The sequence below is a fragment of the Typopeltis vanoorti genome, chromosome 2 (assembly GCF_054136105.1).
Source record: "Typopeltis vanoorti isolate ZY-2024b chromosome 2, IOZ_Tvanoo_1.0, whole genome shotgun sequence".
Taxonomy (NCBI): Eukaryota; Metazoa; Arthropoda; class Arachnida; order Uropygi; family Thelyphonidae; genus Typopeltis; species Typopeltis vanoorti.
Window position 1 is genome coordinate 132,087,054 of NC_143550.1, and position 27,741 is coordinate 132,114,794.

Consider the following 27,741-nt stretch of genomic DNA (forward strand, 5'->3'; position numbering starts at 1 on the left):
ACAATGAAAATAGGTAGAATCGTTAAAAAATGTCAGCTGTGTCGTGAATGGAGAACCAGTGGAACAAGTAAAACGTTCAGCTACTTAGGCACAATTTTTAGTGAAGATGGTAAATTAAATATGGAAATATACAACAGAATTAGCAAAGCTGGTATGGTAGGAAGCCAGCTGAATAAATTTATATGGAATATGAGAGAGATTAGTCAAAACACTAAACTAGCTGTATACAAGACTGTGCTCAAATTAATTTTAACTCATAAATCTGAGAGCTGAATTAGAAATAAAACTATTGATTAAAGACTGGAGACCACAGGTGTGAAAGTCTTGAGAAAGATTGAGACTGAATAGATGGCATCAATGGCAGTATCATATTAAAAACAAGGAAATTCGGAAAGAACTTGACATTGTTAGTATTCAAGAATGTGTTTGCAGATCTAATCTTAGGTAGTATGACCACTTAAACAGAATGAGAGAGAGGGAAGATTAGCTAAGCAAGTGTTCTTTGTCAAGATGGCAGGAAAAAGACCTAGATGGTGGATTGATACAGTAAAAAGTGCCTTAGAACAGCACTTTCCAAACTGTTGGCTGCTGCCCCCCCTTGGGAGCCTTGAAATAATGAAAACAAATTTTAAATGTTTTAAGACTAAGTAGATATTTTTTTATCTTAAAAATAATGTATTAAATTTTTATTATTATTATTTCTTTTTTGTTATTTTTTATATTTTAATGAAAAAATCACATCTTCGTGTTGGTTCACAAATTTTGCTTCCTGTGTATTTCGGCGCTTAATTAATATTAGTAAATATATGCTTATTCATATAAGTTTCATTTCATTTTTTTTTTGTTAAGAAGCACAAAAAAGCTTACAAACGCAAGATGTTGCGCTCATTTAAAACGGCCAAATTTTCATGCTGTAAATTAATGTTTCATTACTTATGTATTGTATTGAATATAAATACAATAAATATTATAATAATGTATGTCTGTGTTACGATTTTTTTTTTAAATGGGGGCCTTGAGATATTTTAATTTTTCCAAAAGGGTTTTTGGAAAAATTAAATGGGTGTTTCCTAAACATCCATATGTTTGGGAAACACTGCCTTAGAAGCCAGAAATATAAGATCTGATAATATTGGCATGTTGAGAGATAACAGACTAATCTGGAGGAAAATAGTTGATAGGAAGTTAGTAATGATGCAGCTTTTCTTGTAGCATACTATCATAAGATTCTGTACACCTCCTGAGGATATATGTTAGGAATTTTATGATGTTGAATAAAGAAACCATTAATAATATATAATACACATACCTAGTCTAGCTATAAATACTGTTACAACTTGAACAGCTCATAAGCCTTTACTGTATCAGTAAATCATTTACAGCTCTCAACACATACAAATCACATGTATAACATGCAAATAGCACTCAATGTTCAAAATGTTCCCCTTTTGCTTACGCCTATGCTGAAGTCTGTGAGGCCACATATTGATAGCAGCATGCACAGCATCCAATGGAAATGTGCCACTGCTCACTCCAAATGGAATACTGGAAGACTTGATTTCGGTGCTTAAGGGTCAAAGCTGTATAACTGAGGGGAGACCTCCACATAGCCTTTAAAGGAATGCGGAGAACCGACCAGGGCTTCTGACCTAATGTCCAATCTCACCTTCTCGTGGTGCACACTGTTGGGTATCTACCTGGATACTGAACGGACGAGGACGGCTGGCAATTTGGGATTTAGCTGACCAAATTGTATTCTTATTGGCTTAAACCAAAATACAAAATGATGGTACAACATGACAAAAGTTCATGCCGGCTGGGGCGTCACTCGGTTAAACAAGGCCCCGCGTTGTTTTTGCCAGGAATCAGGGCAAACAGCAAAAAGTCAGCTACTGGAAAAAATCTGAAAACAAACCCCAACTTAACATCACCAGAGTTAAAGATCAGTACTATCAACATAAGAAGCCTGAATGGGAAAAAAATGGAGTTAGCTGAGGAATTATATAAGTACCGGATCGACATAATAGGGGTGACTGAAACAAAAAAGACAAAAACTGGTGAGAACTTTCTGAGCAATAAATACAAAATGTTATATTCATGCAATGACAATCAAAGTAGTCATAGTATTCAACACAAAATACGAGGCTAATCTTGAATAGCAGGCAATCTCAAGTAGAGTGATGTGGGCAAATATCAGAATGGGGAACTGGTCAATGAGACTTATTTGTGCCTATGGTTCCACAGTAGGTTCTACTTAGATAGAAATGGAGGAATTTTTTGAGGCTTTAGAAAAAGCAACTGACACAATGAAAAAGGAAAAGTTGGTCCTTGTTGGGGATCTAAATAGCAGAGTAGAAAATGATTGTCAGACATACAAAAATATTTTGGGAAAATTTGGAGAAAAGAGCAAAGCTAATAATAATGGCAAATACTTTAGCAAGCCAAAAAACTATTTTACTGGTGGCATAAGTTAAGTTTAAGGGAGATGGCAAATCCCTTATTATTGTACAGCTGGGTACGAAACTCGGATCAAAATCCATCGACTCCTAGAGTTTCATGCCAAAAAAACTATCGGCGAGCCCAAGTGTAAGTAATCACTTGGGAAGCAAAGGTGGAGCAAGCTCCGTCACTGTCTTAATATTCTCTCATAATGTAAAACTCAGCTCCTAGGAGATGTATTACTGTTTTACATTATGAGAAGATGTCACTACCCAGACCGGTTTCAACCCTTTTTGAGGTCTCATCAGTGAGTAGGTAGACCTGGAATATCAAGGTTTTAAGTGAACCGAACTTACATATAACTCTACTAACGAATTGCTAAAAAGGTGTACTTATATATTGTTATTACTACTATAACAAGCCAAAAGGCTATTTTACTGGCGACATAAGTTAAGTTTAAGGGAGATGGTAAATCCCGTATTTTTTTTTTTTTTTTTTCGGCAGGAAACTCTAGGATTCGATGGATTTCGATCTGAGTTTCGTACCCGGCTGTACAATAATACGGGATTTGCCATCTCCCTTAAACTTAATGGCAAATACTTGTTGGATTTTTGTTCAGGACATGGACTGGTTATTACTAACACCATGTTTGAACATAAAAATATGCACAAATTCACATGGAGAGAAGAAACAAGTAATAAGAAAAGTCTCATTGACTATGTTATTGTTGATAGTGATGTTTTCTCCCTTGTGTAGGAGACCAGGTGTACAGAGGATTTGAAATTGGAAGTTATCACTGTTTAGTCTTGAGCAGGATAAAATTGAATTTCATATTGAAAAGAATAATATGTAAGAAAGTTTTAAAACGAATAAAAGTTGAGAAGCTCTCAGATGTGAACTGTAGACAAAAATACACAAAGATTATTGAATCAAAAATGAAAGAGTTTGAGAACAGGAACCAATTGATTCAGCCAGAGAGGCATGTGGTGAGGTTGTCTGTAAGGATAGAAAAATCAGAAGTCCATGGTGGATGCAGGAAGTTACAGATGCAGTGAAGGAAAAAATAGAAAGCATATCAAAAGTTCCTATCAAATAAGTCTGTTTGTGCTCTTAGAGAATACAGAGACAAATCTAAGAAAGCTGAACACTGTGTAAAACTGGCTAAACAAAAGTCATGGGAGGACTTTGGCAAGAACATCGAAAATAAATATCAAGAAGGTGGCAAAATGTTCTGGAGGTTGTTGAAGAAGCTTAGAAATGGAGGAAAGAGTGCTGTAAAAGGAGTTAGAGATGATAAAGGTGACATGAAAATGGGAGAAAAAGATATCCTTGGAGTATGGATTAATTACTTCAAAAAATTGCTAAATGAAACAAGCAGTGATAGCACAGTGATAAAAAACACTCAACAGGCATACAGTCAGAAATACATATCCATACTTGAAGTAGAAAAAGCTATCAAGGCTTGAAATGTGGAAAGGCAGCAGGAGTAGGTGTTATTCAACCAGAAATGCTGAAGTATCACAGTATAAAAAAAGTCTTACACTGGCTGCACTGCATAGTTCAGAAGTCCTTGACAGAGGGACGAATTCCTGATGATTGGAGTAGAGCTCTCATAGTACCCATATATAAAAAGGGAAATAAAACTGAATGTGAGAATTACAGAGGTATTTCGCTACTGAGTGTGCCTGGTAAGATTTATACCAGTATACTTGAGAAGAATTGTGGAAGAAAAGCTTGGTGAAGAACAAGCTGGATTCAGGCCAAATAGAGGCTGTCAGGATCAAATCTTCACTTTACTACAAATAGTTAAAAAATCATGGGAATATAACAAGATCTGTATTTAAGTTTTGTCGATCTAGAAAAAGCATATGACAAGGTGCCTATTCAATATGCTACAGTTATATGGTGTCAATGGGGCATTATATCAAGCAATATGTAGTCTTTATTTGAGTTGTAAATCAGCAGTTAGAATTGAAGGAAGTACAAGAAGATCGTTTAATGTTAAATCTGGTGTCAGACAAGGATGTACATTATCCTCTCTCTTATTCATTATCTATATGGATCACATTATGAAGGAAAGTGGTATTAAACCTAATATCAAAATTGGAGATGTTAATGTCAGCTCTTTGCATTATGCAGATGATGTTATACTTCTAAATAAATCCACTACAAGTCTGCAGGATTCCCTGACTAAATTGAATAACTGTTGTAATAGATATGGTATGAACAATCAGCAATACATAGACAATGAAAATAGGCAGAATCGTTAAAAATGTCAACTGCATTGTGAAGTTGACAGAACAAGTAAAACATTTCAGCTACTAAGGCACGATTTTTAGTGAAGATGGTAAATTAAATATAGAAATAGACAACAGAATCAGCAAAGCTGGTATGGTGGGAAGTCAATTGAATAAATTCATATGGAATAAGAGAGAAATTAGTCAAAACACTAAATTAGCTGTATACAAGACAGTGTTCAAACCAGCTTTAACTTATGGATCTGAGAGCTGGGTCAGAAGTAAAACACTTGACCAAAGGCTTAGAGACCTGGGATATGAGAGTCCTTAGGAAGATTAGAGGCGTGAACAGATGGGATCAATGGTAATATCATATTAAAAACGAGGATATTAGGAAAGAACTTGATATTGTCAGCATCCAGGAATGCGTTAGCAGAGCTAATCTCAGATGGTATGGCTTAAAAGAATGGGCAAGGAAATATTAGCGAAATAAGTATTCTCTGCCAGGTTGGCAGGAAAATGACCCATCGAAAGACCAAGATATAGGTGGATTGATACGGTAAAAAGTGCCTCAGACGATAGAAATATAAGATCTGATAATTTTGAAGTCTTGACAAGTAACAGGCAAATTTGGGGGAAAATTATAGATAGGAACTTAGTAATGATGTAAATTTTTCATGTAGTACTATCATATCTTGTACACCCCTTGAGGGTACATGGCAGGAATTTGATGATGATGATTGATTTTTGTCTTTTGGAGAGTCCATGTCTCTGATCCATGGGGGGGGGGAGGACTACATTCCAGTCAAAACGTTTAGTCAAGTGGTTCTCAATGACATACTCTTTTGATATTAATAGCATTATTTTCTTGTTAAATGCCTTTTTTTGCTTGCACTAGTCTTGTTCTTACATCTCCAGTGTTCATATCTGCTCCAGGATAGCTTTTACATATTTTCACCTGGTTATGATATTTTTTTGGATTATTACATAATCTAGTTGATATCATTCCATGTTGCTGGTGCAATCCATGTGTGTCTGCTTCTTTTTGGCTATTTGAATAGTGTATTTGCTTTGACCAATTAATGTAATTGGTCAGGTTGTGGCTTTTATAGAATCCAATGCGTACTTCTCCACTGCCATTCTGTTTGCCCAGTCCATATTTGCCAGTAATCTTCTCCCTCTCCAACAACCACATTCCAATCTCCCATCAAAATCAAATTTTCTTGATCATTTACTCTCATCAGTACTTCTTCATTCTGTTTGTATACTTCTATTTGCTCATTGTGGTATCTTGTTGTTATTGCAGTTAAGAAAAAAAATTTTCCCACAAAAACTACCAGATTTAAATAGTAAAAAATAATAAACGAAACAGTAAAAACATGCACCTAAAATCCTATAGAGTAACAAAACTCCATGTAAAAAAAGCCTCATTGGCATAAATTTTGTCAACATTAATATGTACCACCACTTACAGACATCCAAATCTGATCTGTTATTCATCACTGGATCTATATCCTCATTAACTTTGCCCACATTTGGATGTGGTTCTTGGAATTTCATGTGATCACTCAATACTTTTTTTGACTGAATTTGGCATCACAGCCTTCTTCCCAACCTGCTATCTTATGGTCTTCATCATACCTTTTGCAAGTGGATTGCAAGCTTCCTATTGTGGTCATACATTGCATGTCATGCCAAATGGTTCCCTCTCATCTGATTTTTTTCATCATTGCTGGAGCATCCCAAGGCTGTTTGCTTTCACTTACACTTCTCTTTTACATCAATGATATTCTCTCACTAGCATCCAGTCCTATTCATAGCATTTGCTGATGACAGTGCATTCCATTCCTCTGTCATTAACAAAACCTTATAGTAATCAAATGACTCAAAATATTCATGATCTTCTATGGCCAGTGCTCATAGAAGATCATGAAACACTGCTCTTATAGCCTTTATCAAGTAGGGTGATGATAATTTAGTGAATTTTAATACTACCAGAAGACAGTCCTGCTTTATTTCTCATAAGAAAGACCATGCCTTAGTCTCCTTTATTTTTGATAACATGTCACTCAACACTAAAGATTTCTTTTCTCTTTGGCTGAACTCCCAACACCTTAAAAATCACAAATCCACCCATCCTTAGAATGCTATTTTGTTGTATTTGGGGTGGCACACTAAATACTTTCATAGAATGCTTGAGTGTATCTAGAAGAGAGCTGTTCACTTAATATATGATCCTCTCTCTCTTACTGATTTTCTCCAATGATTTTTGAATGTATGCTTTATCTCTGCGTTATGTCTTTTGTATAAATATTTCCATGACACTGCTCCACTGAAATCACTTTCAGCATTCTTCTGCTTCACTCTAATCGTCTATAAATACAAGCAGCTGCTGATTGTCATTCATATGCGGCTTAGCTCCGAACTCTTTTCCTTCATTCATGTACCTGTGTTTTTTGAAGCAATCTTTTCCATACCCTTTTCTCCAACAAATACAACCTCCAACTCTTTAAGAAATACATTAATAGATCTTTTCTTTTCTCTTATCACTTGCCTACATGTGGCACTGTTGTATTATAGACCTCTTGTAAATGAGGTTGATATAAAAGTATCCTTGAGGGTGTATAGGATACTATGATAGATCCTTGCACATTTTTCTAGTAATATGGTGGTTCTTTGTACTACTTTCCTTTAAACAAAACATTCATGAATAATAGTACCCCCCCCCCAATCAAGTATGAAATATATTTTTATTCTAAAATATCTGAAACCTCATTTCTTTGATATGGCATAATGTATCATTTGATTGTCACATTCTTGATCAGAAGATTCAGCCCATAAATATTGTATTACAGAATAAAATGTACCTGTGTCACCACACCTCGGATGGTGCATGAACACTATCCAAACCACCTTAACCATAGATGATACTGTATGCAGATGCTGACTGGTACTTCTGCAGATGTAGTTATGTAAAACATCCACAAAAGGGATACCAAAAAGTCAAAGATATACATTCTAATAACAATTCCAATTAAATAGATTCTTATGAAAATTTGTGCAGCCATCTGTTTTCATTTCACTCATACCATATACAACTCCAGGCCCTCTGAAGTATGCAGTGTAGCCACTTCAAAACTTTTATACCTCCATACTTAAGCATTTCTGATCAAATATCATCTACTCCAGCTGCTGCCTTTCCACATTTCAAGTTTTTGACAGTTTTTTCTACTTCAAGTATTGATATGTACTCCTCTTTGCATACCTCTTGAAAATTATCTAGTATGTTTCTGTAACTGCTTGGTTCTTTTAACAGTCTTTCAAAACAATTACTGTAGACATCTAAGATATCTTTATCTTCAGTTTCATGTACCTTTCACATCTTTGATTCCTTTTACAATACTGTTTCCTCCATTTTTAAGCTTTTTCAGTAGCCTCCAGAACATTTTGTCACCTTCCTGATATTTATTTTTCATATTCTTACCAGTCTCCCCATGACTTTTGTTTAGCTACTTTTTTTTTTAATTTTTAAAGACTTCTGCTGATTATTTGCTAGAAACTCTTTGTATGCTTCTTTTCCAGCACTGCTTCTTTAACTTCTGGTGTCCAAAATAATATTGTTATTTTTCTATATTTGCAGACAACTTCACCACATTCAACACCCTTCAATCAAAAAATATCTTACTCTTGCTGTGGATGCCATATACAACTTCTCATCATAACTTCTAGCTTTCTCCCCCTCCTGTCATATATTGAAAGTTGCTTTTGCATCTACCCTATAAAACACCATTAATAATTTATATGCTTTGTTACATTTCCTTATTTTCTTCCCGTGAATAAACTCTATAACTCATTAGCCATAATGCTTCCTATGAGGAAGCATTATGTTCAGCATTCATCATCTTGGTCACTTGTCCCTGGATCCTCTTCACATCCCTCCCCCCCCAAAGTGACCAGATCTCTGCAAATGATCCATATGGGTCCATGTCAAACCCTTATGAAGAGGGAATAACTTCCTTATTCCTACAAGTTAGTTTCATAAATTAAAGATACCAAGAAATTATATACTTGGTTTAATCCTTTATCCAAGTGTAAGCAAACAAAGTTTGCACCTGAAGTATTTTCAGGACTGGGGCAACTCGTGGTTAACTATAAGTATAAACAAGTGGAAAAACTTTCAACAACAAGTTAGTTTCATATATGTAATACATAGCTCGCAGTTTTTATTCCAGATCCCATAGCCTTAGACATTGCTACATTTGTCTGATAATTATTATTCATAACCCACACTGACAGTCTTTTTAATTCACCCTGTAAGATCTCTACATCAGTAAACTGAACATTCTCCTCATTTCATTCCCAATATCATTAGACAAACTGAGCAACATCAACCTAAGAACAGAAAAAAATTGGTCATTTGACTTCACCTTATATCACTAATATTTGCCTGTGATTCACCGTGTCAATATCATGGTAGCCATTTCCATTATATAACACAACTATCACTTTATTGTGGAAAGCAAATAAATTACTAAGGCAAGGCCTCTCCTTCACAAAGCTAGCTGTACCCTTTAGAATATGATATTCTATTCATCCATTCTTGAATACCCTTAACTAACTTTGTCCACTGCTTTACCACTTCTGAGATACCCATTGTATCCAACTTGCTACCATTATCCTGGAAATTCCTTTATGTAAAGAAACTGTTTTGTTTTTTCCATCCCTTTGGACTTTAATAGTGCTGCAATAACATACCTTCATTAAAGACAGTGCCATTTATTTTTCATCATTTCTTCACACAGAGGCTGATATCCCATCCAATTTTCCATGGCTCAATTTGAGATTTCTAATATATACTAAATTCATCCATTTCTGCTTCTTCTATTCTGATGTCATTTATTGTCACATCAGTTACTACACTATCACCTGGATATATTCACAATCATACAGAGTAATCACTCAGTATTTCTTCTGTTTTATTTATTGTCACATCAGTTACTACAGTATCACCTGGATATATTTACAATCATACAGAGTAATCACTCATCAGTATTTCTTCTGTTCCTGTAACCTCCTCCTCCCAATCACTATTTATTATAGTTCTACATGCATTATTTCTTCCGTTTACTTACTTCATTGTAAAAGATCTCTTTGGGATTGCCTGTAGTCACTGATATATATTGCTGGATGTCCGCTATTATTTCAAACACTATCATCACTTGTACGGTACATGTCATTTTTCTCTGAATTCATTCACCAACAAAGCACAAACAACTGACTTGGGCAACCCATTTTACTTCTTCACCACTCTACAAGAAAAAAATCCTCATGCCCTTGCTAACTACTGCCCTACTTAATTTCTAGGAATGATCTCCAGTTTTTCCCACACAGTTCAGGTACTGAAAAATTTCCTTTAAATCAATCTTATAAAATCTTTTAAGTAACTTATATGTATCTATCATCTTTCCCCCTTTTTCATAAATCAACTCTTGAATCCTCAATTTCTTTTTATATCACGCATCCCATAGACCTACCTGGTCACTTACCTATTGATTCATTCCACCTCTTTCACATACCCAAGAAAGCCAGGTCTGTTCACAATAGTCCAGAATAGTTTTTTCATGGCCTTTTATCTCTGCTTGTCAGGGTGTTCTTCAATATCCAGGTAATCCTGGATTTATTTACATGATAATAACATTATACATGAAATGACAAAAAGTATAAAACAGCAAGTTATTATATAATAAAATAGAAGAATGCCACAAAGTATAGAGTAAAAGCTATCAAAAGTAATTATAATTCTATATTTCTTTATATATAATGTATAAAATAGAATAAAAATGAGACAAAATAAATATAATTAAATTAAAGTGAGGTGTAAAGATCGAGACATATGCCCTTCTCTGCAGCGAAACTTTAGAAAAACATCCTAAGAGAATATGGAGAGCAACCACAGTTCCGATAGGTTTGAATGATTTAATTCAAACCACTAAGAAACATATAAGCAGTGCAGTATTTATTAACGTTATGCTCATACCATGTTAATTAACTCCATAGTAGATACAGTTTGAATAATATTTTTTTCCTTAAGCAATTCACTAGATTATTCCAATATCTTGCAGAGTTTTTGAAATTTGGTTTGAAATGATACATTAATTACTTTAAATGAAGAAATTATATAAACAAGTTCTTGTGCTACTATAGTTTTTAATATTACAGGTGGAGAAAGCATTTGATCACTTACTTGAATATTCAGATTGCCAAGAATACAATGTCCGCTTTCATATATCTTGTGCTGGACAATTTAGGGGAATTTATATTCGTGAAGCTTATAAAGTGCAAAGGCCAGGTGTATATGATGTCACTGTAGAAGCAGTATTTTTAAATGATATGAATTCAGGTAAAAAAAAAAAAAAACATTGCCACCTTATTGCAATACTTTGTGTGTGTGTGTGTGTGTGTGTGTGTGTGTGTGTGTGTGTGTGTGTGTGTGTGTGTGTGTGTGTGTGTGTACTGCTTAAAAAGAAGTCAGTGGGCATCCTATGGGCAAGGTGCATCATGCCATGTAACAAGTCACATGTTTGTAACCAGTTTAATTTAAAGGAATATGATACTTCCATGACAGTGCACTGTGTGTCTGGGTAAAATGATTATGACAATGAAACTATAACAGAGTTTGAAAGAGGCTTGTGATAGAATGCCATGCAGTAAGCCTATCTATTTGACAAATTGTTGATGAATTGGACCATCCCAGGTCAACAGTCAGTGATATCATACCGAGATGGAAAAGCAGGGAGTCAACTGCAAGTGCTGTTCACAGTGGATGATCCACCACACTCACCAAATGTGACTGTAGGGTGCTACAAAGGATAATATGTGAAAACTGCCATACTTCAGCTGACATGGTGAATGTGGAGTTATAGACATCAACTGGAACATGAATCTGCAGAAAAACATTTGTTACTGAGGCTCACAACATGGGTTTCCATGGTATGACCACAATATTCAAGCCCTACATTACTCGAACCAACATGCAGGGTAGTCTTCAGTAGTGCAAAAAGTGTGTACATCGGATGTAGAAGCTTGAAAAGCTATGTTATGGAGCAATGAATCACTCTATACCCTCTACCAAGCAGATAAACAGGTGTAAGTGGGGCAGATGCTCAGTGAATGCACTCTGTTTCCTGAGTATGTAACCCCAACCATGAAATTGGGGGGGGATGATGGTATGGTCCTGTTTTTCTGGTTTGGCCTCTGACCTCTGTTTGTGGTGCCATGGATATCTAACTTCGAAAGGTATCTGAATATTCTGGACAATGTGGTGCTTCCTGCTTTGTGGTGTTTCTACTGAACTGACAATTGTCTCTTTCAGAAGTCAGTGCACCTTGTTATAAGGCTGCTGCTACCATGTGATTTGTGGACATGAACATCACCACACTTCACTGGTCTCCACAGAGCCCTGATCTCAAACCTATTGAACATCTATAGGATGAACTAGAGTCTGGTGAGATCAATGGATTTTTGCCCCACAACAAACCTCGTAATGTGCCTACAGGAAGAATGGTTCAAAATTCCCATTGATTGTTATTGTACACTTGTGGAAAATATGCCCCATAGGATTGCTGCAGTTATCACAATGAAAGGAGGTCCTCATCTTATTAAGGTGGGTGCCATGGCTCTTTGTTCCTCACACTATGGCATCCGTTGACTTCTTTCCAAGCAGTGTGTGGATGTGTATTATTAATAATATTATTATTCTAATTTCTTTTCAAAATTCACCTTTTAAAACATATTTTCCTCGTACAGTGAAATTTGAAAGCATATTTTTCCCCATAGTTACTACTTTAAGTGATATTATACAATTAAGATTGTAGCTTATTAAAAATTATTTTAAAACTGCTTATCACATGATCATTATATCCTCTCCATTTCCATTGTAATAAATTTTTCTGCATGTGCATTATACCACATGATAATTTTTAAAAAAAATTGTATTTATTTGTATATTTTATTTTTTGCTTTTCCATTGTTAACATGTACACATTAGACATGTCACATCTGTCAGGCATCACCAAAGAAGGCGTTTTGCTTTCTGGTTGTATAATTCACTAATCAAAAGCTTTTTCACTTGGTTATACTATAAGTTAAAGATGCCTAGAAATTATATTATTGATTTCATCCTTTGTTCAAGTGTAAGTAAACAAAATGGTATGTGAAGTAACTTCACAACTGAGCTACTTGTATATAGAGGGTAATAACTTCATTCAATTGCCTTAGTATCTAATAATGCAAGGCACATATCCTTACAGATATGTATAATGCTATGCATTATGGAAAGGGCCACTATCCAGACTGGTTTCAACCTTGGTATCTCTCCTGGATTGAGGTCTCATTAGTGGGAGCCAGACCCAGAAGAGATACCAAGGTTGAAGTAATGCAGACTTCTTATATTTCCCATATACAAGAAGTCAAAAGGTGTCACACCTTATTACTAAAATACTATGGATTAGGGTTAGTTGTTGGAAGTTTTTTCACTTGGTTATGCTGTAAGTTAAAGATGCCAAGAAAGTATATTCTTGGTTTCATCCTTTATCCAAGTGTAAGCAAACAAAGCTTGCATATGAAGTAACCTCATGAATGGGCTACTTGTATATAGAAGCTAATGATTTCACATCAGTTTCCAGTTGATGTAAAGTCATTGGCATCTTTAACTTATAGTATAACCAAGTGAAAAAACTTTCAACATCTGGCTCTAATTTTTTAGCAATGAGATATGACATGTTTTGCCTACTTGTATATGGAAAATATGACTTCTGCATTATTTCAACTTTGGTATCTCTTCTGGGGGGGGGACCTGGCTCCCACTGATGAGACCTCAAAGTCTTCAACTAGTCTGGGTAGTGGCCTTTTCCATAATGTGTCCTTACATATACAAGGCATAATGTGTCCTTACATATTCAAGGCATATATATCCTTACATGTCTGTAAGGATATATGCCTTGCATTATGGGATACTAAGGCAGTTGATGTGAAGTCATTAGCCTCTACATACAAGTAGCTCAGTTGTGAATACTTCACGCACAAACTTTGTTTGCTTACACGTGATGAAGGATGAAATGAAGAATATAGTTTCTTGGCATAACCAAGTGAAAAAAACTTTCAACAACTCGCTCTAATCCGGAGTATTTTAGTAATAAGGTGTGACATCTTTTTCACTGCTTGTATATGATAAATATATGGCTCCTGCATTATTTCAATTTTGGTATCTCTTCTGGGTCTGGCTCCCACTGATGACCCTCAATTTCGGCAAGATAAGTACTTTGGTTTGCTTTCGTCTGGTTTACACTTTGATATTTTAATTTGTTTTTGCTAGTACTAGTGGTGGTCTTGCCCCTCACCAGCACTGGCTTTTTTAAGTAAATATTAAGATTGCTGGTAGTGCAGTTTTGCATTACAGGATTACTTTTGGCTGGATCACGGCTTCCATTTTATAGTAGCTCAAATATAGCATTTGCTCGTGTGTAGAATTGTTTATGGCATTATTTAATTTCAGTCTTAAAGCTGAAAGTTTTTCTTTTTCTTACAATCAAATGCAGAGGTTCCCCCTCCCCCAGAGATAAGGGTACTAATTTTTCCAAGGGTGTAGTCTCTAGGAATTGACATTTTTGGGTGTGAAGTAGCAAGACAGGTGACTAAGGTTTTAAAAGAGATAGTTGGGGTTAGTAAGATTTATTCTTTCATACCATGCAGCAGAGGAAAATATTTAATTGTAGTTAAAGATGTAGAAACAAGGAACAGACTATTATGGGTTTTACATTTGAAGGTAGCACAGTAATTTCTGTAATGGTGGTAAGCCAGGTTAAAACAGTAAATATTGAGAGATTTCCAATGGAATATATAGAGAACAGTAATGAAATTCTTATTCAGACATTCTCAAAATGGGATAAAAGCAGTAACACATGAAAGAAGGTCCAAACTGATTTTCTGGTGAGATCACATTCACACTGGATATGAAGATGCTCATACCAAATTTTTCACCATCAGTACAACTTGAGTTATGGTAAACTATCCCGGAGTACAGAGGCAGTGCCTGTATTGTGATTCATGCGATCACTTGGGTGGCAACTGCCCCAAAGCTAAATATTTCAAATGTATGGAGATCGGAAGTATCACTAATCAGTATCACAAACCCTGTCAGAAATGCGACAGTTCTGAACATTGTGTTACCACCTCACCTTTCAGAAATTTTGCTGAAAGAGTGGGAGCACTGGTAGAGCCAATTAGAACAGCATATATATATATATTGGATAGGCATCAAGAAGCATTCCCAAATCTTCCAGTTTAATCTAGTAAAGATGTTGCTTTCAAACAAATTATGCTTAGTAAAATAATAAAAAGTCTGTGGCCAAATCGGCCAGAAATTAGCCCCAAAAATTCCAGAACTGTAGTAGCCACTTTCCTAATCAAATATGGATGGAACAACATTAGTTGAAATAATCAATAATGAACCTAGTATAAACAACTGAACTGATACAAGACAAAATGCAAACAAATTAACCTTAAACAAGGAGAAGCCAGAGAAGAAAAAGAAAGCCAAGACAACCAAAAGAACTTAATATGCTGACAAGATCATCAAAAAGAAAAGATGAATTAATAAGAAAAATTGAAGTAAACAAAAAAAAAAATTAAAAGACATGTTTAAAAAAGGAACTAAACCTAAAAGAAGAGGAAATAATAAAAAATGTAAAGATGGAGAAGGTTGTGGATCATCAAATGAAGATGCCTCATGCTCTGAAAAGTTCATGGACTTTGAGGAACCATGTCATACTAATAAAGGGAAAGCATGAGACAAGGATAAAATAATAAAGTTTACTGATTCAAATTTTTCTTAGTACAATTATCATTAACATGAAAAGAAAATAACTAGCTTCCAAATTAAGAATGTTAGGCATGAAATTGAAATAACTGAAAGCAACTGTAAAAAACTGGATGCCTTGTACAATTTCCAGCTCCCCTCTCCCCTGTCCTATTAAAAAAAAATCTTCTGTATAAAATCCTTTACTGACCTATATTTTCTATCATATCCTCTTTTATTTCACTTGTCAACTAAACTAATATTGGGGAAGTTGGATGCACAATTCCAGTCTGTAAAAAAGATCATACACAGCACATTAAATTTAATCATTTTGGTAAAGCTGAGCTATCAGATCACACTCTTAACACCCTACACAAAATTGATTGAAAGGTATCTGTTCCTGACATTGTACCAAAACCTGGTATATGGACACAAGTTTAAAGAATCATGTGAAATTTTGTTCAACCATCCTAATCTAAACAATAATGGTGGCATGAAAATCCCAAGAATTTGGATGGCACCTCTTATTGGCAACCATCTGTATTGTTTTGTTATAATTTATGTGAGAGCATGTTGCTCTCTAGTTTAATATATATTTAATCTATCAGATCACACTCTTAACACCCTACACAAAATTGATTGAGAGGTATCTGTTCCTGACATTGTACCAAAACCTGGTATGAACACAAGCTTAAAGAATCCTGTGAAATTTTGATCAACCATCCTAATCTAAACAATAATGGTGGCATGAAAATCCCAAGAATTTGGATGGCACCTCTTATTGGCAACCATCTATACTGTTTTGTTATAATTTATGCAAGAGCATGTTGCTCTCTAATTTAATATATATCTTAACGATTTATAACCAAACAGATAATAATAGCATACTATGTAGATCATTAATGTACCTTGTTTCTTTGTATATATGAAGGTCTAAATGTCGGGTGATTATTTTGGTATATATTAAACTAAAGTTTTACTATAACATGATAGTTTCCATATTTTTTTAATAATGAATGCTTCAGCAGATAGTTTTGAAAAATGAAATGACAGTGCATCAAGAAGTATGACAGTGTATTGAAAAACTCGGCTATTCTAAATTATTTATTGTTCCATAGTTATTGAGCTACCAAATTTATACAGCAGCTGTTTATTAGTTAGTTCTTTATACTTTACAAATAAATCTTTTAGCCTCTCCTCTTTTTTTTTTTAATTATGCCTTCATAAATTTACTTACTTATGCCTAGAATTTATAGGATCATATGCTGTTTGCTCTACCCAACAACTTACAGGACACGCCTGTAATATTTTAAGAATTCATTTACCTGTAATTAAAGTATTTATACTCACTTTTTCTTTCCTTTATATTTCCCATTCTCTAAATTGCTTATTAATGATGGATTGCATATTTACACCCTTTGAGTAATTCAAACATAGCATTTTCCTTCATTATTGTTTTCTAATACACTATCTGATCAAAAGTATCCAGACACCTACTTGAAACTGTAATCGCACTTTCCCTGTGACACACTTTCCAGTAGTGGACATTAATACTGGGTGGGTCCACCCTTTGCTTCTATGACAGCTCTAACTCTACCAGGTGTTGGAACGTCTCTGGAGGAATGGCAGCCCATTCTTCCTGAAGAACTGTAGCCAGAGCAGTTCATGATGTGGGTTTAGAGCAAAGTCTGCTTTCTAATTCACCCCAAAGGTATTCTATGGGATTCAGAGATCTGGGCCAGTCTATTTCTGGAACGTTATTGTCCACAAACCATTCCCTCACAGACCTTGCTTTATGGCAAGTAGCCAGGGCCACGCCAGCCCAAGGGTGCAAAAGGTGTACCTCACCCAGGTGGCATTTTATGTAGTTAATATCTAATTTGGATTATACAATGCAGTATTAGGGGTGGCCGATAAAAGTTTGCACTCGGGCTGCAAATACCCTTGGCGTGCCCCTGCAGGTAGCATTGCCATGCTGATACGGACAGTAGTCATCACCGAATTGATCCTCTACTGCAGACATTATGCAATGGGTCAAAATGTTCTTTGTATCCTTCCATATTTAGATTTCTGTGTAATGTTACAAGAGGGCCAAGTCCATTCCATGCCTGCCACATGATAAAGTATGATTCATCACTCCAAATCACATGCTTTCAGTTGTCCAGTGGCATCGTTCCTTACACCACTGCAGACAGCACTTAGCATTCACAGGAGAAATGTTTGGTTTATGGGCAGCTGTTTGACCATGGAACCCCCATACCTCTTAACTCTTGACACACAGTCATGGTGCTGGCTGGACAGTTAGTAGTATTATGGAACTCCTGGGTTATTGGTTCACACAATGGCTGGCGATTTCCATGAGCCACCTTCAACGCTCAACAGCCCCTGTCTGTCATTAAATGCAGCCTACCCAATCGTGGTTTTGTTTTGGTTGTGCCTTCATGTTTCCACTTCACAATCTCCTCACCAACTGTTGACTTGGGCAGTTGAGGAGGGTTGAAATATCTCTGACAGATTTCTTACTGGTGTGTCAACCAATAACTAGTCCATGTTTGAAGTCACTGATCTCCCTTGAAATACCCATTCTACTCGTACTTCTTATCACTGAACAACACACAGCTCCGTGCATCCTTTTATACCGGTAAGTGAAGTCGTAGTGACCTCTAGACATCAGTTTACAAATTACAGAGGGGATGGTCAGCTAGCGTATATCCTAAAACAAACACATTGTCCCCCACCATGTAGATTTGGTTACAAGTAACCATTATGATACATGGCACATCCACTGAAACACAAGCATGAAATTTCTGCAGGGCATAGTGTTTTCTCTTGCCCCGTTAGATAGTTGATAAATTTATAGAAATACATTTGTTTCCTTTTGCATCACCACCACATGGTAATGCAAAAGAAAACTTAAATATATTTACATAGCATTTTCAGATTCTGAGGCTCACAATTACATTATTAATTATGAACAAGTTTAAAGAAAAATGATTGATAATATGACAAAACTTAATTGTAAAGCTTATTCATGAAATTTACACTCAGTATATAGTGCTGTAAAAGATGAACATAAGTAAGTTGGTCATGATTATGTAAGATTTTTACAAACTTATTCACTGTATTATTGTTGGTAGTGATATCTTTACACTGTCTCAGGACACAAGAGTATTTTTTATACTACTACTACTACTACTACTCACATAAAAAGTCACAAAAGTGCTATTTGTAGTCAGGTGATTAGGGAGAAACAAGAAATCTGTTATTTAAGAGCTGAAGATTATGTTCATTATCAAAATTGGTATAGAGATAGCTGTTCCAAAGAACAGTCTTCTCCATATAGGTAGGTATGTATTCCTGATTGCATGCCTATTGAGTATATTTTTCACCACTGTGCTGTGACTGCTTGTTGCATTTAGCATTTTTTTTTTTTTTTTTTTTTTTAAGTACATCAAGGATATCTTTTCCTCCAGTTTTTCATGTCACCTTTATCATCTCTAACTCCTTTTACAGCACTCTTTCCTCCATTTCTAAGCTTCTTCAACAACCTCCAGAATATCTTACCACCTTTTTGATATTTATTTTCTATGTTCTTGCCAAAGCCCTCCCATGACTTTTGTTTAGCTAGTTTTACACAGTGTTTAGCTTTCTTACATTTGGCTCTGTATTCTCTAAGAGCACAAGGTGACTTATGTGCCAGGAACCTTTGATATGCTTTCTTCTTTTCCTTCACTTCTCTTTAACTTCCTGTGTCCACCATGGAATTCTGATTTTTCTATCCTTGCAGACAACCTCACCACATGCCTCTCTGGCTGAATCAATCAGGGTTTTCAAGGCTTGCCACTGAATCTCCAAGGTTTTCCTGTTCTCAAACTCTTTCATTTTCTGTTGAATAATGTTTGTGTATTTTAGTCTACAGTTCACATCTGAGAGCTGCTCAACTTTTATTTGTTTTAAAACTTTCTTACATGTTCTTCTTTTCAATATGAAATTCAATGTTATCCTGCTCAAGACTTAATGGTGATCAATTTCAAATCCTCTGTACATTGTAGCATCGTGCACCAGCGGGAAAACATCGCTATTGACAATAACATAGTCAATGAGACTTTTCTTATTCCTTGCCTTTTCTCTATATATGAATTTGTGCACATTTTTATGTTGGAACATTGTGTTAGTAATAACCAGTTCATGTACTGAGCAGAAAACAGGCTTAGCTTTTTTCTCCAAATTTCCCAAAAATATTTCTGTATGTCTGACAATTATTTCCTACTCTGCTATTTAGATCTCCAACAAGGACCAACTTTTCTTTTTTCATTACATCAGTTGCTTTCTCTAAATCCTCAAAAAATTCCTCCACTTATATTTTAGTAGAACCTTCTGTGGGACATAAGTCTCATTGTTCAGTTCCCCATTCTGATATTTGCCCACATCACTCTACTTGATATCACCTGCCATTCAAGAAGAGTAGCCTCGTATTTGGTGTTGAATACTATAGCTACTATATACTTCTTCTTTTCCTTATTGTTGTTGCCTGAATATAACATTTTGTATTTAAAAATATTTACAAATATTTTATATTTATCTTGAAAAGGGTAAAACAATAACCAGGGAATATTATTCCAATCTTTTAACCTGACTAGACGAAAAAATTCGTGAGAAAATACCCGGTTTGCAGAAGAAAAAAAATCATCTTTCATCAGGACAATGCACCTGTCCACAAATGTGTTTTGGCAATGGGAAAATTAAGGGATCTGCACTATGAATTGTTGGCACATCCACCCTATTTCCCAGATTTGGCTCTCTCTCTCTCTGACTTCAATCTCTTCCCAAAACTAGAACTCTTCCTTGCTGGTCAGCGCTTTTCTTTAAATCAAGAGGTGATTGCAGCTGTAGAGGGGTATTTTGCAGATCTTACTGAGAACCACTACAGGGACAGGATAATGGTGCTGGAGCATCAATGGAATAAATGTCTTAAGGGAGATTATGTTGAAAAATATAAATAATTTTGAAATTATAAATTAATTTTTTCATTGTTAGGCTGAGAACTTTTCAGACCACCCTCATATTACTTAGAAAGATTTCACCAGTTTTTGTCTTTTTTTGTTTCAGTCGATCTAGTACTTATCCAATTCTTCTGTTAGGTCCATTTCTTTGCCATTCAGGCTTCTTATGTTGATAGTACCGACCTTGATCTGTGGTGATTTTGAGTTGGAGTATGTTTTAAGATTTGTTCCAGTAGCTGACTTTTTGCTGTTTGCCTCAGTTCTCTGGTGAAAACAATGGGGGCCTTGTTTAACTGGACGATGCTCCAGCTGCCACGAAATTCTGTCATGTTGTACCATCATGTTATGTTGTAGTTTAAGCCAATAAGAATACTATTTGGTTCAGCTAAATCCCAAATTGCCAGCCCATCCTCATTCTTTCAGTATCCATGTGAATACCTAACAGGGCACACCATGAGAAGATGAGGATTGAACATTAGGTCAAAACCTGGTCGTAGGTTTTCCACATTCCTTTAATGGATATGTGGAGGTCTCCTCTCAGTTATACAGCTTTGATCCTTAAGTAACCCTGTGATGATTAACCTTTTCTTTAGTGAAAGCATAACAATATTAGCGATTTAACATGACGTTAAATCGTGGTTCATTCTATTTTGAATAAATCAGTTTGCATCTTGTAGTGATTGTTTTTTAACCCACTGATTATGGTTTGTTAATTTCAGACTGAAATATATGAAGTATATTTAATAAATAATACTTTTGTCTTGTGTTTTCATGTATATTGTATAGTTCCTTACTTGCTCATCATCCTGTTCATTAGTAGGTCTAGTCATGTTCATTCTCTTTTCATTCTGTAACCATTTTTGTCTATATTGCTGGATGTATTCTGTTCTAATAATAATCTGCAGCATTTAGGCTTTTAAGGCCCACAACCTGTCCAGATTGGCTTCCATAGCTATAATTTTAGGATAAGGTGGCTAGCCTTGAATGCCTAAATACATATTTTTATGTGAAAATTGTGTTTTCCTGGTTTGTTTGCCTAGATGCAGAATGAAAAACCTCAGTTTCTAGTTGGAAAAACCCTGCCATCTCCATATGAAACCAGCTAACTGCTGTATTTGAAAAGCAACTTTGATAAAGGCTCTCTTCCTAGACAGGATTCCAGGTCTTTCCAACCAAACGGCTTCATCAAAACTGATTGAGTTATAAGAGCCTTTTATATATGTATTCTAGGCTCATATTTAGTTTATTCATTATATACATGTTTATCTTCTCTAGTAACATATATCCTGGCTCTTCTTATAAATTATATGATGTTATGCCATTGTTCATCTTATTTTCTGATTGTCCAGGTTTCACTGGACCATCAGAAAACAACATGTCTTGTATGCTTTAAGACCAAGTTTGGTATTCCTGTGTACTTTTGTTGGGTTAAAAATTTGCTTAATTATTTGGGTCCTCTGCTGCAATTTTGGATTTTATATGTTTTATTTTGTCTTTTTCTTTGTGAGTCACACCATAATCAAGATACTTGTTCCAGAATTGTATTTCCAATACTATCAACACATATTATTCTCAGGCATTTTCCACAATACTCCCAACAGAAAGACATCAAATTCTTTGAAATGCAACAGAAATCTTAAACTGCTGTTATGACAAAACTGAGAGGAAGATCGGGAAGCTGTTGAGATCATGCTGGATCCTATACATTTGAATGCAATGGCATTATCTAACTGAAGGTTTCCAAGCTATGATCCATCAGTTTTTGCAAACAGAGTTACAAAGGCATGCACAATAGTAACAGCAAGAAACAACAGCATAGAACTATTTCAAATAACCAGAATCCTACATAATACTGATTTATTGACACTTATTCTTTTACTATTTATAAGTCTGCCTCCTTATATATTTTTATGTTTATAATTCACCTGAAGTCCCTTGTAATAAAGATGAAACAAGTCAATTTGATGAAATCTACACAGTATATTTTATTTTCTCATTCTGGATTTAGTCATGTGGCCTTTATTTCTAGTGGGAGTGTGCTGATGGTGACACCCCACAGTGATGAGTGTCATTATCTGAGATGGCACCATAACATTAGTACAATTGCATATATATAAAGATATGAGTGACTACTTATTTTACATAATATTCGGTTCTAATATTTTTATTTTAATATTGTTTATATTTTAATTATAATTAAAAGATACCATTTTAAATTCAAATAACACCTTACAGATCCACAAAAGAAAATATCTTTTTGTTTAAACTTAAAGTTGGTAACTGATGTCTCGTGGGTTAGTGCCCCGGTGCATTTGTCACTCATGTGTGGATGCCGTTCATTCTCAGTAAAAGTGGATCCTACTGGCTTGTCTCCAGGTGTTCATTATACAGAAGTAAGTTCAACCTTAAACATTAAGTTTAGCTGTCAGTCTTTTTTAACATAATCAACCATTTGTTTAGGAATATCATTAATAAAAAATACACTTTAATTAATTTCTTTACTTTTAAGTTGTAGAAAATGTTCCTGCTGATTTCTTTTCATCACCTCCAATATAATCTGCATTCAAACATCATATCCTAATCTCATTTTTCATTCCTCTGAGATTATCTTCTTGCTTGCTCATATTTTATAAAAATAAAACACACCTAGGAATACCTATGAACAGTGAAAATATAACACAGAACGAAGTAAAAGAACAGTTAGTAGGATAGAAAAATCCAACAAAAATATATATATATATAAATCAATATGTTAATAGGATGGACCCAAAAAGAATAGTTAAACTAGGAAGAGACTGAAAACCAAATATGAAAAGACCAGTTGGTAGACCAAAAAAAAAAGCAATGGACAGACTGTTGTATTGAAGATGAAACAAGATGAATCTTAAAGCAAAAAGAAGAAGAAAACATGAGTAAAACAGTAAAATAAACATATAGTCCATTTGAGTATATGTTTGTGAGAAAAGTTACTTTTCAAAAATTTTGAAAAAAAGTTTTCAAAATCTATAACTGCCCTCAGAAATTAAACTAACCTGAATAAATATGAATGCATAAAACTTCCTAAAATATGGGACACACTAATATTTCATGATCCTAGTTTACATCCAAGACCTCCAATAGGTGCCCACAGAGGGCACTCCACCTTGTTTTGATTGGTCATTTGTCCATGTGTTTCACTTAGTTTTTTTTTTGTGTGTGTGTTTCATACTGTACTTCCAGATGATGTCTCTGTGACTGAGACAAAATATTGGAAGAATTAAATAGCGTTTTAATCCTTTCACAATGCTGTTTTACTCATTAAGATTTTTTATACTTCATTATTGAATCTACCTCAGCAAAGTCTAGTCTTGAAAGGACCAAGTTCTCTGAACTGATCTTGGAGTCTTAATGAGTGAAACAGCATTGTTTGAAGGATTAAAACACTATTTAATTCTTCCAGTATTTTGTCTCAGTCACAGAGACATCATCTGGAAGTACAGTATGAAACTTGTAATGCACACAAAAGCAACACAAAACTAAGTGAAACACATGAACAAACGACTAATCCAAACAAGGTGGAGTGCTCTTTGTGGGCACCTGTTGTGAATGTAAACTGGGATCATGAAGCATTAGTGTTTCCCATATATTGGTGAATGCATAAGTTTTATGCATTCACCAATTGATTCTATGAGGAGTATATAGAGCATGGATTCAAGGCCTGATTAACCATAGTCATGACTGCAAATGTCTTTTTTATATTCTATGTAGATAGTGGCTGATCTTCCTGGCCAACTTTCAGGAACAGCAAATGCTATATACCTTCAGAACTGAGAGAGGTGGGTGTTGTCCTTAGTAGACTGGATAAGGGTAACTAGTTTCAAATGAGGCTTGAAAGCTGTGCAGAGGTTGTATTTCCATAAAGGTTTGGCTGTTTTTTCAAAAGTGCCTTGGGCATTGGGAATGGTGATATCATTATTAAATCCTTCTGAAGAAAAGGTCATGGACTGGTGGAAGATTGATTATTTTTTTGATTCTGTAGGAACTGTAGCCATTAATGTAGTAAATAGAATAATTGACATTGACATGTTCATGCTGAACATGTAATGGAATGAAAACAGCACAAGGAGCAAATTAAACAACACTTTAATCTTTTAATATTTTGTCTGTCACAGAAACATCTTCACAATATACAATATCAATTATAACACATGCACAAGCCAATGAAACTTAGTGAAACTTAGGCCTGACAGACGATACCTTTAGCATCACACATTGAATCAAATGGAAGGAAACTGTTATGCTTCATTGTATGTTGTGTTATGTATTGTATGTTATGCTCAAAAATGAGACACTTTTTCTATAATCTGCAGCTGTACTTAAAATCCATTTAAATTTAAATATGTATGGATATGTTAAAATTTCCAAAATATGAGAAGCAGTAATTATTAGGCATTCTGAGTTATAACCCAGGTTCCCTACTAGTTCCTCCCCCCCCCCCATAGCAGGTACCTCTTTCTAGCTGGAATTCTAGACTTTAGTTAACTAAATTTCACTTTACTTTGTACCTCACCTCACATGTACATGTTAGAATTTTTATTATACCTCCAAATATGTCTGACAGTGAGGAAACAAAACATCATTAAACTGTTTTTTCATTCTTTCCTTATGTTGTTCTCTTTCCATTAAACATTCAGCAGTAGTCACTCAGTAGCTAACAGAGCTATAATCTGTTATAATCCATCTAAAAAGTTCATATATGCAATTAAGTTTTATAATCAAGTTAACTGTATAATCTATATCAGTGTTTCCCAGTCACCCTACTGTGACACTGACCAATCCATGAAAAATGTATTTTAAATGTTTGATGTTAACCTACAGTTAGTCAGCAGTTATCTCCTTTTCTGATTGAACAATAAACAGTTACAATTAGAGGATGTGTATTTTCTTAACCATAATAATATGTTAATATTTTATTAAATAGATTTCGCAAGATGTTGACTAATGTGCCTTTTTATTCCCTAAAGGCTTCTTTAACCTTAACACTGATGTTTAGAAATCGGCAGGCAATCTGGTGTTGTTCATCCTTAACCATTCACATGGCTGCAAAGTGATTCTAAACCCCTAATATTTGAAACTTTGTTTGAAATAGGGTGACTTCTGCATTATCTTCTTAATAATGTGGACTAAGATGTGGAATTAAAATCTCAAGTTCCAAAAAAGAAAATATGAGGGTGGTCTGAAAAGTTCTCGACCTTGACCATAGATGGCAACACTATTGGCAAGATTTTTTTTTTCTAAGTTGATACATCTGTCATAAGCATCCATGTGAATTGCAAGTCATTCTATCAAGTAGTTTGTTTTATACAGCTGTCTGAAGCAAAAGTATTGTCTGTATCCCTTGAAATGGATAAAATTGAGTATCGTGCGGTTATAAAATTCTTTGTAAAAGAAGGTTTAATGCAAAAGAAATTCATTTGAAGTTCTCAAAAGTTTATGAGTACTCTTCTCCTTCATTTTCAACAATTAAGAAATGGGTTGCCGAGTTTAAACATGGCTGTACCAGCCTGAAAGATGATCCAAGTTAAGGACGTCCAAAAAGTGTAACAACACCAGAAATTATTGATCAAGTGCACGATATGGTATTGGATGACCAGCGAGTCAAAGTGAGTGAAATTGCTGAGACTATAGGAATTTCAAAATAACATGTAGGATATATTTTGCATGAAGAATTGCAAATGAAAAAGCTTTGCGCAAGATGGGTGCCATGCTTGCTCGCAGCAGATCAAAAATGCACTCACATGAAAATCTCTTTACAGTGCTTGGAGCATTTTATCAAGAATAAAACTGTGATTTTGTGCATTGATTTATTACTGTGGATGAGACTTGGATTCACTATTACACACACCAGAATCCAAACAGCAGTCAAAACAGAACGGTTGTTCAGTGCCAAAGAAGACAAAGTTCGTTCCATCAGCAGGAAAGGTGATGGCATCGGTGTTTTGGGATGCTGAAGACATTTTGTTTATTAATTATCTTGAAAAGGGTAAAACTATAACCAGGGAATATTATTTCAATCTTTTAACAGACTAGATGAAAAAATTTGTGAGAAAAGACTCGGTTTGCAGAAGAAAAAAAATCATAGTAGGGGAGGCAGTTAGGTGTGTGTGCACGTGTGTGTAACTAAGTGGAGTAACGTCCCCTCCTGTGATGAGTCTTTGGACACCTGGAGATGTCATCTAAATAACGTATAGAGGACATGCAGAACCGAAAAATTAAACCAGTTACTTCATGCACAAATTATGAAGTTAATTTCAAATCATCCTTGGGCTGTGAAAAATTCATCAGGTATCCCACATGTAGACCTTAGTCATCTGTTTGTTAATAATTTGGTTAGCTCTGTTTAAGGATGATGTTGTTTGAACTTCACAAATTATTCAAAAGCTATCTTCTACCTGATTAACATTCACAGCATGTGTGTTAAATAACAAGATAAAATATAAAAAGCAACTTCCATAGGAAGATGAATCATTATTTAGTTTCAACATAATCACCACTTAACTTAATACAATGTTTATTTCATTCACACAGATTTTTGAAAAACACTGCTGATGAATGTCTAATGGTATAGTGTTGAACTTGGTAGTCATAATTTTCTCAGTGACCTCCACTGAGCCAAACTGTCATCCTTGTTTTCAATTTCACAAACAAAAAAAAAAAAAAGTCTGCCAATGCCAAATTTAGCAAATATTGTAGGTGTTCGGCACTGGATTTGGAAATGAGAAACTGTTTCCCATTTAACATACAATGTGCAGGTGCACTGTTGTGCAGCAGCAGCCAGCTGTTTGTTTGTTTGGCACTATACCCTGCTGACTCTTCTCATGTTGTTAATTCAGACATTGCATGATGCAGAATAGTACTGACAGTTAACCATTTGGCCTGCCAGACTGCATTGTATATGAATATTCCACAAATGTTGAAGAAAACAATTGGCATTGTTTTGGCTCGAGACTTCTGTGGCTGACCCTTTGCTGTCTTGAAGATGTTAGCAATTGTCATTCCATGCTTTGCCATTTTCTTTCCAGGTCATATTGAAAGCACCATGATCAATCACTAGTTATAATTCTATCTAAAACAGTATGATTTTGACCATCCATTTCAGTGAAAATTTTCAGCAAGCAACACAATGCCATTTTGCTGATGAGTCAGAAGATGCAGTATGAATTGCAAA

General features: G+C 35.0%; 1 protein-coding gene across 3 annotated transcripts in view; it reads left to right on the top strand.

Annotated features, from left to right (window-relative positions):
* TppII (Tripeptidyl-peptidase II) overlaps window positions 1-27,741 on the top strand; it is a 583,232-nt gene that overhangs the window by 298,143 nt on the left and 257,348 nt on the right. For all 3 annotated transcript variants that reach the window (XM_090408276.1, XM_090408286.1, XM_090408295.1), the window contains 2 exons: window positions 10,896-11,076; window positions 22,770-22,927. In XM_090408276.1, the coding sequence (XP_090264402.1) occupies window positions 10,896-11,076; window positions 22,770-22,927 (339 nt within the window). The remainder of the gene's footprint in view (window positions 1-10,895; window positions 11,077-22,769; window positions 22,928-27,741) is intronic.